Below are 18,784 nucleotides of genomic sequence, written 5' to 3' on the forward strand. Positions count from 1 at the left end.
ACCTGGGCTGGTGGAAGGTGTCCCTGCCCAGGGCAGGGGGTGGGACAAGATAACCTTTAAATTCCCTTCCAACCCAAACCCTTCTGGGATTCTGTGACATGTCCAAGGATTTCAGAAGCTGTGAACCAGTTAATGCCCAAATGTATCAATAACCTCGCCAAGTACCACAAATTAAACTGGTCAGGTTTGATTAATGGGTCACCACTTCTTTCCTCATAACAGCTGAGAAGCTGCTCTTAATTTATTCCATTAAAAATTGTCAAAATCACTTGAACCAGTAATCCAAAATTCCACTACTGCAGAAGCAACGATGAAACCCATAAATCCAGCAAAATTATGTAAAGCCAGCAAGCTTTTAGCAGCTTTTTCTCCCAATCCAACCACGAACAAGGAGCCTTATGAAAAGTGTCTCAGAACTTGCCTGGTTTTAAGCTAATCCAGACTTTAAACACCAGATTTCTATGGCTCACACAAACAGCACATTCAGCTTTGCCAACCAATAGACAAGTTTTTAGTGGGTTTTTTAAGTCAGAAGTTCATAAGTCCAGGAAGACCATGACTTGTTTTCCCATAATCAATCAAAATCCCACAGCAGAAGTCTAACATGAGAATTACTACTCCCTTCTGGATGAGGGAAATTCATCCCAACCTGTGCCATTCCTTGAATACAGAGACAAAGCTCTTCCCCTTTCATTCAGTGACCTTTCCTGATCAGTGCCACCCATGTTTTTGCTTCAGCCCAGAGTTCCTCCTCTTGCAAAAGACTCATTTTTGCAAGGGGAATTAAAACAAAGCCAAGAGAAGAAAAACAGGGACAGGGATAGCCAAATGTAAGGACAGATCAACTATTGTGGCAGAACAACGACCAGTAAAGTTTTGGGTCCTTCAAGCAAAAATTGAATAAAAAAAACCCAAATCACTAGACTAAAAGTTATTGGCAAAAATCAGACACCAGATGTCGATTATGCATCAGAAAGTTTTGCAGAGACAATGATGATCCATCACAAAATGAGTATTGGTCCTTAATTTATCAACTCCATTTATAACACGTATCAGTCAGTACAAAGAGCCCTGTAAAAATTACAGAGGTGTGGTAACAACCTGATTAACTTGTTAAACTTGCCTGAGAAGAGGAAAGTCCCCCCTGTGTGTGTGCCAGGGGCACCACTCACAAAATGTGGTGTACAACAGTGGCCCAGAGCAATGACAGGCACAGCATCCTCCTGCAGCCACGGGGCACCACCAGAGACCAACACTGATATCACGGGCACAGAGAGAGCATTTCAAACCTGGCTGGGGGACTGGGGGAACAGGAAAGGCTGAGAGGCCAAGGAGTGCTTTCACTTCAGACATGCTGACAGCAGTCGTTGAGGAAAGAGCCCACATCACATATCGATCCTTTCTTTAGAGCCTGGCAGGTGATAAAGCTCTCTCTGCCAGGCACTGCAACACAGAGCACACACCAAGAGGGGGAACAGGGGCTGAACATCCAGGATGAGAGGAAACCAAAGCAAACTGGTCACAGTTGGGATGACTTGCAAAGTGGAAGGAAAAAAAAAAAAAGCAGCACTGCAGGAGCTGAGTGGGAACTTGTTGAGAACATTTCTTGCTACCTGCTTGTCAGCAGCTTTCCTGGGCAAAGAGCCTTCCCTGGAAATGAAATAAGCCTGATCATCTGAAAGGTGGATCAATTCTGTGTTCAGGCTCCTTTCCCAGGTTGTGCTGCTTTAGATTTTAAGTGGGCACAAAGCTCTCTCTCAAAGCCTGACAGGCTGCTCTTCACACCAGCTTTGTTGCCCAGGGACTGTCAGATGCTGCCAATGAGCTCCCCAACCACCTCCCTCCATAAGGGCTGCACATCCCTTCAACCACTTCAGGCTGGGAGAGGAGAGCAGTGACACAGCCCATCTCCACAGAACTGCTGAAACATCTCCACCAGACCAGAAGTTCAGTGCTTGTGGGTAAAGAATCATCCCTGAAACAGAGAATGCCAAAGGACAACAACCAGGACACCTTTTTTTTTTTTTTTTGTAAAGTAATTCTCCTTTTTTAGTCTTCAAATCTCTCTGGGGATGTTTCCTGGGAAGGCAAGATCTACCTTGAAAGAACCTAAAGCCAGCCCAAATTAAAAACCAAACACAAGCCTTTCCCCCTCACATCTACCAACACACACCAAGCCAAGCACAGAAAAGACTATCATGGGAACAAATAAAACCATTTGCTCCTTAATTAAAAGACTGCAGTCTGATTCTCTACTTCAGGAGGGACAGTAAAGTCCCAAATATACAACAACTCTCAGATAACCTGCAGTGCTGCCAAACTGAAATACCTTCTTTTATGCAAAGTTAAACTATAAAGTCAAGCAGCACCTGAGAATTTATGTTCCATCTTCTCACAATCTGGCTCTGGGATGATCTTCATTATGGCTTTAAAGTGGCTATTTTGAATAAATACATTCCAAACAGCTATAAATTTAAACTGAAAACTAGACCTGGTCCTTGATGTGCCTTTGAGGAAGGATCTACTCCAGACACGGAGGTCAGAGGATTGTTTCCTCTGCAGATTCCTGATGTTGGAGGTTCTGGAAGGGCTCTGCAGAGTGATGACACTTTCACTGGTGATTTAGACCCTGGACCTAGAAATTCATTCACATGGACAGCCATCTCCAACTGATTCCTCCCAGTATTTCACATCCAAACCTGCACCTGACAGGAATTTTGTATCTCTAGATTTTCTTCCTCGGATTTCAGGGCAGAAAAAAACCCGGGAATGACAATTTGGAAAACCAGCACCATCCCTGTGTTGGTCACAGCAGAATAGGCCAGGAGGAAAAATAAAATACTTGTTTTTTCCTCTTCAAACAGGGTCCAACTCAACCCTGGGGACAAAGGGAAAGTTCCAGGAGCCAACAGACTTACACAGGCAAGAAGTCCCCTCAGTTTGTGTTCCACCACCCTCCTCCCTCTATACCCATAACCCAAGGACAGGTGAGTTTACCTGGCCAAGGAGATCTTTTCTTTTCCACACTTTTCACCCAAAAAGAAAATAAATACATAAAATAAATGATGCAGGGGAAGAACAAGGAGAGCTTGGGAGGCCTGAGGAAGCCTCTGACAAAAACACAACTGGAAAACATCTTACCTGGCCTCATTTTCCTGGAGCACAAACCAGGCAAAGAGAAACTCTCTTTGTTCCTAGAGTTGATTCTCTCTCACTGGGGTCAACAACAGAATACTCCATAGACAAATTTCAAATAGCAACCAAATCTGTGGCTTTGCAAAGCCTTTCCCAAAGACTGAAGTGGTGCTGACAAAGCCTCAATCTTCCAAAACACACATAACAAACAAAGGGGCAAAGCTGCTCAGATCCATATTCTGGGCACAGACACACTTTGATCATTCTCTGATTGAACTGGGAAACATGTTGTGCCTCCTCAGAAAAGTTTACGAAGCCCAGATTGTATCAGCACCACCCAGGTAAGGTTCACTCTGCAGTCTGATCGTGCTCCAAGGCAGAAATCCTTGTCCAAAGTCAGGCCCTGAGCTCAGAGGGAAAGGACTGAGGGCACAGAGTGTTTCTACATCAATTTGTACCCTTTGTCCCAACTCCCCTGGGAATGACCCACACCAGGCATTTGGTTTTCAAATTTAGCAGAAGCAATTCTGTAAGTTATCAAAACAGAAAGATTAATTGCTTGCCTAAAAAAAAAATATTATCTGGGCATTGTGTTCCTCCTACAGCTCCTTGCTATTGATCCTTGATATAAAAAGGACCTACAGCCCAGCAGGATCCTCAGGCAGCACTGCTGTTACTCCTGTGGGATTTGAGATGAGCTTCTACAGAGCCCAGAAAACCTCCCACACACCAAATCCCAGACTGCTTTGGATTGAAAGGACCTTAAGGATCATCCAGTTCCACCCCCTGCCATGGGCAGGGACACCTTCCACCATCCCAGGCTGCTCCAACCTGGCCTTGGACACTCCCAGGGCTGGGGAAGCCACAGCTTCTCTTGGCAACCTGTGCCAGGGCCTGCCCACCCTCACACGGTGGGGAAAGAATTGTAAATTAAATCACCCTTTAGTGGGAAATATTGTCACATTCCATCATTTTAAAATCCTAAGTATCCCCCCCCCTTTCAAACACTTTGAAGAATTTCCACTTAGTCTATTAAAAAACCCCATCCTGCAAAGGAGAATGATTCCAGCAGCGAAGGGACAATAAACCACTGCCTGGTTTTTGTTACCGTTCCATCACTCGTCGCTTCACTTACCCAGCCTTGGGGCCAGAAGGGTCCTTGTCCTTCCCTTTGCCCTTGTCCTTGGCTTTGTCCTTGTCCTTGTCCCTGCCCTTGCGCCGCTCCCTGTCCCTGGAGCCGCTGCGGGTCCTCCTGTGGCCGGACCTCTCGCTGCTGCGGCTGTAGGAGCGCTGGGGACCCCTGGACCTGGACCTGCAGCAAATATTTTATATTATCTATTATCTATATTATCTACCTTCTATATATTATATGCATATTATATATAGAAATACATAAAATAACTTAAACCATGCTGTGTAGGATTCATCCATCAGCAAATTAATCTTGGAGCTATTAGGGAAGAAAACGAAGGAAATTTTTCCTTGAACATTCGACTTTAAAATCTTAAATTCTGATCAATTCAGCTTGGAAAATAAAGAATTTACAGCTGCTGCCGTGCATTTACATATTAAATCTATTATCACTGTTTTGTTCCAACAGGACCCAGAAAAACCTGAAGTGATGTGTCCAAACCAACCTCCTGATGGCTGGACTTGGTCAACTTAGAAAATATAAATATCCCAACTCTGGAGGCCCAATAATGCAAGAAACTGCCCTCAGGGGCAGGGATTTGGTTACTAATCCTTGTAACTTTGGTTACTCAGCTGAGTTCCTGCGTGGACACAGGACACTCCATTCTCAACCATGTTCGTTATCCATTCCTCTGGGATAAGTTTATGTTACTCCTGATAAACATCATTGAAAAAAAAAAGATCAAGAAGTATTAGGGTTGTTTCTAGATGTATCCAAAGAACCCTCTTCATTACTCCTGAATTCCTTTTGGAAGAGTTTCTCCATTTGATTGAATAATTTATCACGGATCAATACTCCTTTTCCATCCTGCAGGAGTAGAAGAGGAGGATTTGGGAAAACAGAAAGTTGAGTTTGTGTTAGTTTTTATTCCAGTGAACATCTGAATGACCTGGTCAATGGAAGGTGTCCCTGCCCATGGCAGGGGGTGGGACTGGATGGGTTTTAAGGTCCTTCCAACCCAAACCATGCTGGGATTCCACAGTTCTACACAAGTTCTGATGGCACCTCATGGACAAACGAGAGGATGGGGGGGAAGGACAATTTTTAAAACAGTGTAAAAAAAAAAAAAAAAAAAAAGTCTTTAGCACCTCTTGGAATGCAAAACTCCCCAGGCCTTTAAAAGCCAAATCACACACAAGAATCACTCCGGTTCAAAAGCAACAACTGCTTAATAAAACTCAACAACAGGCTGAGCAAAAGCAAACCCTCCCTCCAGATGAAGCCATAAATTACACTGGGGTAGAACGTTGTTCCTGAGCCTGGAATTTGTCCAGCACATGGGGGTTAATGTCCCTATTCCTGCCAGGAGCTTTCCAGCCCCGGGCCCAGAGGTCAAGCCTGGGCTCAGGTTTCCCTCAGCAGCTGCCACCTTGCAGCACCACATCCCCAATTATTGGTCCCACCATTAACACTCGGCCAGCAGATCAAATTACCACTGAATGGTGTGTTATTAAACCAGAGAAAACATTTTCCGTCCCAAAATGGGGTTTTTTTAAGGATGCCATCGCAAATTTATCCACTCCTCCTCAGCCCCTCAGGTGGAGGAATTTTTGACCTTAAGAAATTATTCTGGATGTTAAATCTGATTTTTGGTTGGCACAAAGACGGTGCTTCGTCGTGGTGAGGCAGCACAGATGTACAGAGCACTGCCCCAAATTCACCGTTCCCATTCAAGCAGGAAGAACTGAGGAAGCTAAAATAATTATTGTTAGGGAAATTCTCAGCATTAAAAGTAGTTATTGCATCGAATTTGTGGTGATGTCCTTAGAGGAGCGCTGACAAACTGATGAACAGTTTTCTTTCCAGAAGCTGCCACTGCTGTTTCATGGGCAACCCTTCACATCATAAGGTTCATTATCCCAGAGCCCAAATCTCTGTTTACCCTTTGGGTTTTACACTTAGAGGAAACCCCAGACAGAGTTTGTGTTCCCCATCCCAGGGACAGGGGGGAGGAAGGCACGTGACTGTCAATGAGACATGAGTGAGGATCTGCTCAAAAATGGGGAGTTCTGCTCCACAGGCTCCCCCAGAGCTGAATTTTCAGGGGGTTTCCATCATTGTACAAAGTTCTTTGCCCTGGGAGTGTCCAAGGCCAGGCTGGACAGGGCTTGGAGCAACCTGGGACAGTGGAAGGTGTCCCTACCCATGGCAGGGGTGGCACTGGATGGGCTTTAAGGTTCTTTCCAGCCTGGCCTTGGACACTTCCAGGGATCCAGGGGCAGCCACAGCTTCTCTGGGCACCCTGTGCCAGGGCCTGCCCACCCTCCCAGCCAGGAATTCCTTCCCAGTATCCCATCAAACCCTCCTCTCCTTCAGCTCCAGCCCATCCTCCCCTTGTCCTGTCCCTCCGTGCCCTTGTGAAATCCCTCTCCCCCCTTCTCTAAGCCCCCTTTAATTCCTATTAAAGTATCTTGCCAGATCTACAGGACAGGAAATAAAGATAAAACTCGATCAAATGGAGCTACAAAGAGTCATCTGTGTCACTAATTCATCACTAAACAAGAACAAAAGTCCACAGATCTGACAGAGAAGAAAGATTTCCTATTTTATTACTGTTGAAAAATAACAAGAATCACGATTAGTCCTATTACAGCAAGTCCCAAAACGTTCAAATTATAGAACTACTGGAGAAAAAGAAGAAAAATGAAGCTGGAGAGTAAATTTGCAGCAGGGACACCCCCCCCCCCTTTCCCCCAAAGTGACACCCACCAACACCCACCCACCAAGCCAAAGGTTAAGTCATTTAGTCAAGTTCAAAGATCTTCAAAGAGCTCTTAGATCCAGATAAGCCCATATGTTCCCAAAATTCTGTGAAAAGCCATTCCTTTCCAGCCTGCTTTTCATGTCCAACCTGCAGAACACGCAGATGCTTGGCATCGCTCGGGATCCCCAAAAATTCTCACCCCAGATAATCGAGGCCCCACCGACCCCCTTCCCCATTTCCAGCCCCGAAGGAAGGGCTTTATTCCATCAGCACTTGTAAAAGCCCAAAAAGTCTCCATAAAAAAGCCCGTTCGGTTACTGCACAATAAGTGTTAATTTGCTAATTTCTTCACAGGTAATCAATTAAAATGTAAAATATTGGATAAAATTAGTTGCACTAAAATTTCCCAGCTGCTCCGTAAGCATAATTAGTTTCACAAGGGCCATATGTACCCTGAGCCGAGCCCGAGTTGAAACAAATAAGCGGATTTTAAAACAAGTTTGAGGAAATCTGCATTTAATTAGCAGGTGGGCACTACAACTGCATAATGTTTTTATACATTTATATTTATGAAGTGCCAGGAGATCTAAAGGCTTTTTAAAATGGCGTTTATTGTTTGAATGGGAACTGTTTTGCTGCACGCTAAAGTGATTTAAATCCTCCCAGCTCTGCTTTGAAAAAAATCATAAATGGTGAAAGAAAACATGTGGAAAACTGTAAAACTAGAAAGAATTTGCGACAGAAAGCAGAGACACATACCACAAGCAAAAGGAAACTACACTTAATTAAATGTACACTACATCTGGAATATCAGCCTAATAAAACGTGCAACTATTAATTTTCATTGTTCTGAAGGAAATGAGGTCAGTGGCGTTTAGTATTTCCCCAATTATGGGGCACTAAAGCTCTGAACTGTATCTGAGAGGGCCAATCTAATCCGTGCAAAACCCTGCAATTGGAAAAGAGTCACTGAGAGGATTTTGGAAAGGAAAGAGGAGTTGGAGCCCAAAACCAAGACAGTGCTTGTTTCCTTCTCTTTGAGCTCTTCCACTGAAGGACAATTTACGGAAAAACAATCTGTTTTGTTGGTGAACAGCAACCCCCACTCCAATGAACAGTCCCAACACGTCAAGTCCTCCCCTGGAATTCTTCTACGTGTCTCTCACCTGCCACAATTCTAATTAGATTATTATTGGCTCAATAGCCACCAACAAACCCAACAAATTAATACCTGAGCCATAAATCCAAAGTCTGGGCCGCAAGAACGAGACACAGCTGCTCTGCATCCACCCTGGACAATCACCTTGGTAATAAAGACAGAGTGCAAACACACGAGGAACTGCAGGAAAAATGCCATGTTCTCTTTCAAAGCACATTAAGACAAAGTTTCTTGTTTAACTCAACTTCACCAGCAGGAAAAAAAAAAAAAAAAAATCACGTCCAAGTTATTGGAAAGGTAAAATAATTTCAAGTATCAATTGCAGTTGTTCAGGGCAGATAAATTATTAATACTATATATATATTTAATGGGAATATGGTACATCTATAAAACATGTCAGGTCGTTATTAGTCTGCAATTCTAAAATGCATGTAGTTGAGGGAGTTAAATATAGATAATATGGGGGGGTTTATTTATTGTTAAATATAAGGAGAGTGAAAACAAACTGAGGCAGCAGCAGAGTCAGAGTTGAAGCCTGAAATGAAACTGGTGCTAAGAAGAAAAAAAGTTGTTTCAGTCCAGCAGTTTGGACAGTTGCTAAGTGAAAAAACATATTTCAGACTAAGGGGATATTTAAGATTTTAAAAAATATCATCCCCAGTGCCAGGGAAAGGGCAGGATGAAATAAAAACAATCCCAGGGACAGCCACGAGCCCTCTTTGCAGAGCTGAGAAAAAGGATTGGCCAGACACAGACCCCAACTCAGCCTGGCAACAAACAATTCTGCACCTACAAACTTGATTAATTCCATAACCAAACATGGGAGGAGACCAAACCCCTGGGAGATGGAACTGGAAAAAGCAACAGTTACTGGAAAGTTGGCACAGGTTGGCTTTAAGGTCCCTTCCCACCCAAACCAGTCTGGGATTCCACGATTTAACTTAAACAGAGGCCACCAACTGCCCTGGATACAACTGATCCAAAGGATCTGAGCATCTTCAGCCTCCCCTTTATTGAGAGAAACATTTTTCACTTCCCTTGCTGATCTGCCCCTCTTTGCTGAGATTTCACCCCAAATCAGGACCCTCACTTTCAGAACACACCTGGTTTCACAGGGCATGAATTTCTCTCACATCTTCTCACAGCCTGCCTCAAAACAGGCCTTTTTTCCAAACCTACATTCCTGTAACCACGTCATGACTGAGCAGAAAAGAATGGAATTTAATTGTAATAAACTTTAGGGAATAAAATAACAAAGAAACAGAAGACAGTATATTGTCCTGGCTATTAAATAAATTAAGTAAAAAGCCACCCCTCTGATTCCCTGTCCTTCTTCATTCAAAGCAGCCTGGAAGTTCTAGAATCCAAGGGCATAAAAATCACATACACCTCCATAAATGTATCCAATATCCATCTGCAGATATATTCGATATAAACTTCAGGTTGATCAGAGAAGTAAATATTTTCCAATAATCTGATAACAAAACAAAAACAAACACAAACAAACAAAACAAAGCTCAAATCAGTTGGGAACATCCAATTTGTCTCCTGCTAATCCAAGAGTTTTGAACCTGCTTGACCAGAGGGCAAAAGCAAAACAGTTGCTGATCTGCCACACAAAGATGCCACCAAGAAAATTTCCTTCTTCTCCTCCTCAAACTCCAGAACTGCCACTGCTTAGGCTGAAGGAAAAGCAACCAGAAAAATATGGGCTGTAGGAAATTTTAAACTGTATAATCCTGTAGGAAAGGTTTTTTACATCTTTTTTTTTACATCCTTAAAAAAAAAAAAAAAAAGGAGGGGGGGAAACTTGAATTCTTCACAAGGGAATAAAGTAACACATTCTATTAGCAAATGAATCCATCAGACTTTGTAATGGATTTATACACACACGTGTAGTTATTCCACCCTTGATTCAGCTGGAAGCTATCTGGAAAAAACAAAGGTCCAGCTCACTTTGAGGACTGTAAATAAATACCCCAAACATTCCTTTCTGGTGGCTCTGCATCTGCCAGGGCAGGAGGACCTGGATGTATCACAGAGCCCTGAGAAAGGGTCAGATCCCTTTTCCAGATGGAACCCCTGCCCAGGTCATTATTTGCTGTAAATTTGACAACACCTCTGATATTGTGGTGAGACGTTAAGGGGCAGAAAGGAGAGATTTTGGGAGGTTGAAAAGTTCCACTTCCCTCGTGCCTCGGTTCAGATCAGTGACAGGGAAATGTTGCTCCTCTGCCTGCCCGGGACAAGCCCAGGATTTGAGGTTTTGGGGTGGTAAAACCTCCCAGATTGAGGCCCCGGTGATGGTTTGAGTTTAAGGACACTCTGACATCCTTGTATTCACAAACTGAGATTAGACTGAAGGGAATCACCTAAACAGATGTTCACAAATGTTTAAAAAATACCCCCAAAAAAACCAACCTAGAGCAGGACAGCACCACCAGTGTCTGCATGAGGCACTCAGACAGGGAGGTACCACCAGCACGGACCCAAAACTGAAACAACAGGGGGAAAAATCCAAATATTTCTCACTCTGCAGGTCACAGCACCATTCAAAAAGCAAAAAACCTGCTTACAGAGAAGATTAAGGCATTGCTTGTCCTTAGAAATAAACACCTAATTTAGAAGACTGGGACATTGGGACAGGCTTGGTTCACACTGTGACCTAAAATGACACTTGAATGAAAAGCTGCTTTTATTTGACTGACAACAAATTAAACCATTCCCCCGTGTTCACAGTTAAGAAAAGGGGCATTTTTGCTCATTCATTCGGTGATAGCCAAACAGTTGAGGTGTAAATTTTAGGAGATGTGAAAAGTTTGAGGAGTTCCACTCCCAATTTTCACCACGTTAGTTTTCTGAAGAACACGGAAAGACTTTTAGAATCTCACCTTGTTTTCCCAAACTAAAACCCAAAACAAACCGAACATTTTTCATGACTGTTGCTGTAACTTGACTAAAGGATCAAGGCTCAGAAAATTCAGCCATACAAAGGCTTCAAAAAGCACAAAACTATCACCCCACACACTCAAAACCTTTTGAGGACACATCATGAACAGTTTGGGTGTTCTCCTATTTTGACAGAGCACATTCTGTAAGTGCAACGATAATTTTCTAATTTACATGCAGGTTAGATGCATCTTGCTGTAATATTCTGTATTTTCCAAACACAAGGCAGACAGAGGGAAGCCTGGTCTGGTTTTAATATTCTCCTGAACGAATATTGAACAGCTTCATTCCCCAAGACTGATGAGGAATATGGAGCTGCCAGGTTTATCAGCCCCCAAAATCTGCTTTACTGGGAGTTATCACCTCTAACCCTGCTCTGTCCTTCCCAAACCTCGACTCTGATGACTAATTAAAAACTCCAAGGAAGGGGAGGGAAGAAAACTGCAAAAAGTATTCAAAAAAACCCCAAAAGTATTTTCATTATAGAACCTGCAATTGTTACATAAAATACTGCAAAATAAAACACACCAGAAAAAGCAACAAGAAAATTCGGATTGCTTAAAAATTAAAGCAACAAAACTACTTGATTATCATCCCTTATGACCGTTTTGATCAACTGATGATGCTGAGCACAAACTAACTGGTGTCAGCCCCACTTTAAATGGGTAAAAAGATCAATTATAACGTGATTTTTACACATCTATGCCTTTGTTTAACAAAGATTCTCGTGGAATTTTCTTCCAACCTTTGTTTTTTTTGTTGTTTAAAACATAAAGAGACACTTGGTTTACTGGTGTGTATTTTTCCATGTCTCTCCAACTTACTTTCTTCTTCACACCTGTTGGTTCCTGCTACTTACTCAAACTCCAAAGATCCCTTTTGGATCCTCTCTGATACTGCTAAGAGCCCAAAGAGCTCGAGCCCTGGCTGGCACTTCCCTGTTATAATTTAAGATGAGGGTGGGCTGATTAACCACAGGCAACCAGGATATCACCATTCATCTTATTTGGACTAATATCTCTTACTTGGACTCACATTTCATAAACAAATGACATTTTTCAACCAACCTCCCCCTCTAACCCTGAGTTTAAAGAACAACCAATCGGGTTCTGTGTTAATATTAAATGACCAGAACCACATTTTTTTGGGGGAAGGGGGGGGGGTAAAAATGGCGAGGCCGCCCTGCATTTTCTTAAGCCTCCAATTTGCTCAGCAGTGTCCTCTGGAGCTGCAGGAGTGGCTCGTGTAGGCTCACAGCACCCCCCACATGGTCCTGATTACGCCCACCGGGCCGAGGCGCTCCCGGAGAACTTTCCCAGACACTTCCCTAATGGGATGTCACGTTCAATCTGACATCAGCAGATAGAGCAACTCCAGCCCAATCACGGCATCTCCAAAAGGGGGCATTTTGGAACGACGGGCACAACTGTTTCGGATGGAATCATCGACGGTGGTGCCGCCCCAACCCACGGAGGAGTTTTTACATCACTGGGATCCTTACGCAGCTTCCTTGGACATCCAGAGCTGTCAACATCTTGGAGATAGATGCCCCTAACTGCCAAACTCTGGGAAACATCCCAGATTTGGCTACTGTCTTAAAGCTTCAGGCCTAATTCCTCGGAGACACCCTTAAAAGCCCCGAAACGCTGTCCTAGGGTAGGAACTTCCCTCGGGGGGAATCGGTGGAAACGCTGGTGTCAAAACGCTGGGCGCTGTTTAGGGGAACAAATGAGCGAAGAAAGGAGCGGCTCTGAACATATGCCACCGCACTGAAGTCGCTAAAAGGGTCTGCTGGAAGGATATTTGCTTTCCAGGGAAGCTAATATGCCACGAGAAGGGCCGGCGATGAAAGGGCCGCGCGCCGCGCGGAAATCCAAATATAGCGCCAGACGCAATTATTTTACTAATTGCTAATGAATGCAGTCAAGTGGCTTCAAAAAGCCAAACTTTGCTTGGACTACTTTGGGTTTTGACCTCTGAGTGAGCAAACACGTTTCAAACCCGAGCCCACCAGAACTGATTAGCGGCGCCAGCCGAGGCCGGCGCGGAGCTGCAGCTTTTTTTACCCCCCCCCCCCCCCCATCATCTATCACACGGCCCCGAGGATAGTTAAATGAACCTTAAAATGGCTACAAACAGCTCAATGACTACACAGGCTCCTGCCAATTAGAAATAATTAGGCGGTGATTTTGGCGGGGAGGCTTTTTAAGTGCATCCATAACGATGCGACGCCGCTGATTAAGCGCTCTCAGCCGGGCCCCGCGATAATTATGCCGCTCTCACACATCTCCGAGCTTCACCTCCCTGCATTGGGGGAAAAAAAAAAAAAAAAAAAAAAATCCACTTCATTACCTCCAGTAATTAATCCTCCATTAATTGCAGGAAAAGCCCAGTTTACCGGGCTTCGTTTCTAATTATCTTATAAATAGTTATGGTTCTAATTAAGGTGTTCATTAGGCTGAATCTCTTTCTCAAAGCCACGCTCAGAGCAAAGGTTCCGCTTTTGAGAGAGGAAAGCCTAACTAGCCATAAGGTGAGGCCATTTTGGTTGTATTTGCTTTTATTTTAGTATATTCAACCTCCTAATTGGCATTTAAAATCTAATTTGGAGGAACTTCAAGAGGACTAAACGGGAGAAAAATGGGAAAAGGGGTTGCTTGGGTTTTTTTTCCCCCGTTCTCCAATCAAGAAGCTCAGAGCTTTAACAGGCAAACTTTTAGCAAATCTTTTTGATATGGGCTGGGAACAGATCTGCAGTGCTGTGCCACAGATTAATTTGAATTCTATCACAATTCAGCTCATCCCTGCATGTTTTCACAGAGGAGAAGCAAAAACTAGAGAAGAAAAATAGGTATCTAAGAGTATATGAATCACTTAAAATAACAAAACCACACCACTGCCCTTGCCTTCCGTTCCAGGATATAAATCCACAGAATTACAACAAAAATTTAAATCATTATTTGAGCTGAGCATAATCTAAACCTTTCAATTCATTGAGAGATTTTCACTTGGCATTACTAGGAGATGATATGATCCAATGAGAGCCACAACTGGAGACTCTCTTAAAAGAATATTTATGGATAATCAACTCCAGACTGAAAGCATATGTTTCACAAGATTTTGCAGCCTTGCATTTAAATATTTGCACAAAACTTAAAAATTCTGTATTAAAAAAAAATCTACAAGAACGCCACCAAAATATTTGTGTTATGCTTACAATTACGATCGAGATGTTAAATTGCCATCTTCTCCTATATTTTAAGTGATTTTCATATACATTATATTTCAATAAATCTCTCCCCAGTTATATAACGAGCAAAGAAATACAAATTTTCACATTTTTCTAATGTGAGCACATCTTTAACATCAATTTTTTTTGCTCAGATAGTTCCTCAAACCCCAACTTTAACAGCAAAAGCACAAAAACTCTGCATGGGCCTGAAATTATCCCCACTTTTTTTTGGTAACCTTTTCTTCCTGTACCATCACACCTCAGTAAAATCTGGAATCACTGAAGTCAAGTGCAGCTTTGCCAAAGTTTGATGCCAATAAACCTGGATTAGGACCAGATGAAGCCTTAGCAGCTCTACATCTTCCGGCTCTTGGATTTTTGGGAGCCTCAGTGCCTTCCCCTGGAAACTGGAAGGTTTCCAGGGCAGGGACACCTTCCACCTGCCCAGGTTGCTCCAGCCTGGCCTGGGACATTTCCAGGGATAGGGCAGCCACAGCTTCCCTGGGAAATCCATTCCAGCCCCTCCCCACCCTCACAGGCAGGAATTTCTTCCCCATAGCCCACCTAAACCCACTCTTTTTCTTCGCTACATCCACCAAAATTCCTGGAATACATAGGATTGACAGCTCCTTCTTTCACAGGACAACTGTTCCTATTGCTTGCGTTCTTTACATTCCGATGAGTCCCACAGAAAAAAAAATACTGTAAACCACTTTTTTTGGCAGAAACACAAGTTTTTTGCCAGCATCTTGAACTGTTAGTGCCATGTGTTATTAGAATAAAAAAGAATAAAAGATGGGAATAGAGGAAACAGTGAATTTTTACTCCTAAATTCTATTATTTTCATATCTCAATAATAGTGATAATAACACAAATATAATAATATATACATAAGTAAATAAGTTATGTGACAACTATATTAATAATATTGATATGTTAGTTGTGTATTCATATTATGCATTATAAATAATGCATTATTATAATGTTTTAATACACTTAATACATAAACTATATTATAATACAGTTTATATATTAGTATCATATCAATAATATCAATAAATTGATGCTTATATTTTGATTTAACTCCTTCCCTTCAATTCACTTCACTCTGATTTCCCTCCTTCACTCCTAGAAACCATTCCCTGGGAAAGAGCAACCATTTACCCAGCAGAGAGTGAAGGTCTAGGACTCCCAAAGCACCCTAAGACATCTGCTCTGCGCTGGTTTGCAGAGCTGCTCCAGAAACACGAGCTCTGCAGCAACAAAGCAGATTCTGTTTCACGGCCAGAGCTTTGGGAGCAGAGAAAAAGAGGATTAAAAAAAAAAAAAAAGTTAAAATACATGATGGTTCAGAACGGAGAGATGTTGAAATCAAAGCCAACCCTCCACTGAGGGATCATATTCGTGAGTGCCTTCCCCAAACACCAAACTGAAGCATCAAAATAAACCACCCTGCACATCCCACCTTTTCCAAAGGGGGCAATGAAAGGGTTTACAAAAAACAAGCAGCTCTGCTCCCAACACCTTCTGTGTCCACAACACCTGGACCGCTCAGAAACCCGGGTTGTGTGTAATTAGGCTCGATGCTCAGCCCAAATGAACTGCACTTATGCATTCAGAGCTTTTTTTAAGGCTGGGGTTGGTTTGCTCCCAGTGAAAGGCATCAAAGCCCCGTCACTGGCAGCTCTGTGCCCTCACTGGTAACTGCAGGGCCCTCGGCACTGCCTGGGCAAGTTTAATTTCCCCAAGTGGTCAATTAGGGCTGGGAATGTGCTGGTGGTGGGGGCTGGTGCTCCGGGACATCTCCAGTGCTTCACCCCCACGGCTTCCCAGGACAGCCACAGACACAAACTGCTGGGTTCTGCCTGGAAAAACTCAATCACTGCACCTGAAAACTGGGTGTGTGGAGACTATTGGTGATACAGCCTGGAACTCAACAGGAGCCTCAGCAGAACTGCAGGTTTGGGGAGGAAAATAAACAGGGTTTGATGACAAACTAAAGCTCACAGGAGCAAACGCAGCAATCTGAATTTCACTCCACTTGAAGTTTCATGGAAGAAATGCTACAATAGCTTCATTAAATATATATTAATATAAATTAAATATATGTTCTAATGGACCAGAGGCTTCAAACTTTCCCACCAGTAAGAGGGACAAATACGTAACATTTACACTGATTCTTTGCATAATCATGTACTGGGTCTGTACAGCTGGTTGTACGTGAATGTGCCATTTCTGTAGCAAGGACAGGAGAAAAAAATATCCTAAGGAGCAAATCAATACTCAAAAGGAACAGTAGCTCCAGTAGCTACAACCAGGCAAAAGAAAAAAAAAAAAAAGAAGCAAGGAATGGCTTGGGTTGGAATTTCCAAAGCATTATGCTGATTAAACAGCATTGATTGATTTGTGATTGGACTCCTGTCTGCTGCTCCTCGGAAAATTCCTGGATCCATTTCCAAAGGAGTTATTTTCAAAGTATTTTTATAGATTCAGAGCTTTTTAACACTGTCTGTACGTGCCCAACCTTGTTCTTTGCAGTTGTCTGGTTAGTTCTTGTTTTTCCAGCAGAGAAAGGGCCGTGTTTGGCCCAATCCCTGTCCCAGTCCCTGTTCTGCTGCTGTCCCTCAGATTTCCCTTCCATCCCCTCCCCACCAGACAAACCAACTCACCCTGTGTGATGGCCAGTCCAAAAAAACTTCCCTCTGTTCCCTCAGCCTTCTCTTCCCCTGGAACGTCACTGTGCTGACACTTACTGGACCTCTACCCTTACCTGGAACAACTTTAATCAGTTTTAATCGACTTTAATCCAGACATCTGCATCAGATTGAAATTTAGTCTTCCAATTTTACACAACTACACTGAGCCATTCCACTACAGCCTGTGAGTAAAGCTCGTATTTTCAATACAACTTAGCACAGATTGTGTCTTGATCCAACAGTTTTTATCAGCTGATAAGCCAAGTTTTGATTTGGAAAGACTGTGACACATTACTACCCCACTAAAATAATGTGATGTACAGAGAAAAGGGAGATTAACTGAAGAGAGACCCACTTCAAGTAACACAAATACAAAAGCACCCAATGCTAACATCTTCAAAAAGTCTTAACATTACACTGTGCAATACTGACCCTTCACTAAAATACAACAGCACTGGATAGAAAGATTTCAAAAAAGGAAATTCTCAAAAACCAAAGGAGAAGTCACTGGGGTTTTCCTATGATTTATTTAGCGGTCCCTTTCCCATTGCACTTGAGGGCCCTGTTTTTAAATATTACAAGTTATAACTGCTAAGCACAAGGAATTCTGCCAAGCTGTGAGGGCTGAACCTCAGTTAATTCTAGTTTACATTGCTGGGAAGTGGCAGCTTCACTCCACAAGCTGCTTCTCCAGCCCCAAACCGAGTCTACCCCAAAGCCACCCCAAAGGAGGAGGTCCCTGTCCCTGGACTGCAATAACTGCACACATTTCAATATTAAATTAATGAGGCTGGGAGAATGGTAAAGAAATGGGATGTAAATGTGTATCCACACACACACACACACACTGGGGAAAAAACCTCTGTACACTGATCAAACAGCTGCTTCAGCCACACTCCAAAGGCAGCAGGGCTACAGGCACCTTATTTTACACCTAAAATTTCCTCTCCTTCACTATCTGTAGATGTACTTGGTGGGTTTGGGGTAGTTTTTAAGCTGAACTGCATTAAAGGTATTACAAAGCAGCAGTTTGGAGCTTAACCCAAAGGAGAAAGCCAAAAACACTTGGCAGACAATAAAGCAAACTTGCATTTTTAAAGGCAATTATAGTGGGATACTCTGTAATCACCGGGTTGTAGGAAATCAAGGTTAATTTGGGGGTTAATTCTATTTAAAGCTGGGTGACTCACAAGATTTGTGCCGTGAGTTCTGATGCAGAGTATTTTCTATATGATTATACATATATATCAATGATTAACTTGCAGAACAATCGCAGTGAAAAACTCCAAAAAAATATGAACCCGGCTCCATCCACCCGGGAATTACACGAGGGCTGAGCCTCCCCATCCCAGAGAGGCACAATATTCTAATAAGAACCTCTCCTAATCTTCAGCCAGCAATAATTTCCAGCTGATATTATTATTCTCATTTCCTTGAATAATATCCATACTCCAGGGCCATTTTCCTCCTCATATTCAATATCGTGCGTGCTCGGATGGAGATTCCTTTCCTCATATCCTGTCACGGTATCAATCACTGCCTCCTGTCCACTCAATCCCCGTTTGATTTATCAGCCACCAGCTCTCTGGACTCCATAACTCGACCCAAACCATTTTAGCGAGACAGTGACAAATCACACCCGGGATCACATCAACCTGTTCCACTTAGGAAAGTCGGGAAGGGGAGCTGTGACATCCCCGCACCATCACCCCCTGCT

The 18,784-nt window shown here is 43.0% G+C and overlaps 1 protein-coding gene across 1 annotated transcript in view; it reads right to left on the reverse strand.

Moving 5' to 3' along the window:
* RSRC1 (arginine and serine rich coiled-coil 1) overlaps positions 1-18,784 on the reverse strand; it is an 87,442-nt gene that overhangs the window by 58,168 nt on the left and 10,490 nt on the right. The window contains exon 3 of the mRNA XM_027894876.1: positions 4,271-4,447. Coding sequence (XP_027750677.1) covers positions 4,271-4,447 — 177 coding nt within the window. The remainder of the gene's footprint in view (positions 1-4,270; positions 4,448-18,784) is intronic.

The sequence above is a fragment of the Empidonax traillii genome, unplaced genomic scaffold (assembly GCF_003031625.1).
Source record: "Empidonax traillii isolate 1590-97213 ecotype Southwest subspecies unplaced genomic scaffold, ASM303162v1 scaffold444:size1099390, whole genome shotgun sequence".
NCBI classification, from domain to species: Eukaryota; Metazoa; Chordata; class Aves; order Passeriformes; family Tyrannidae; genus Empidonax; species Empidonax traillii.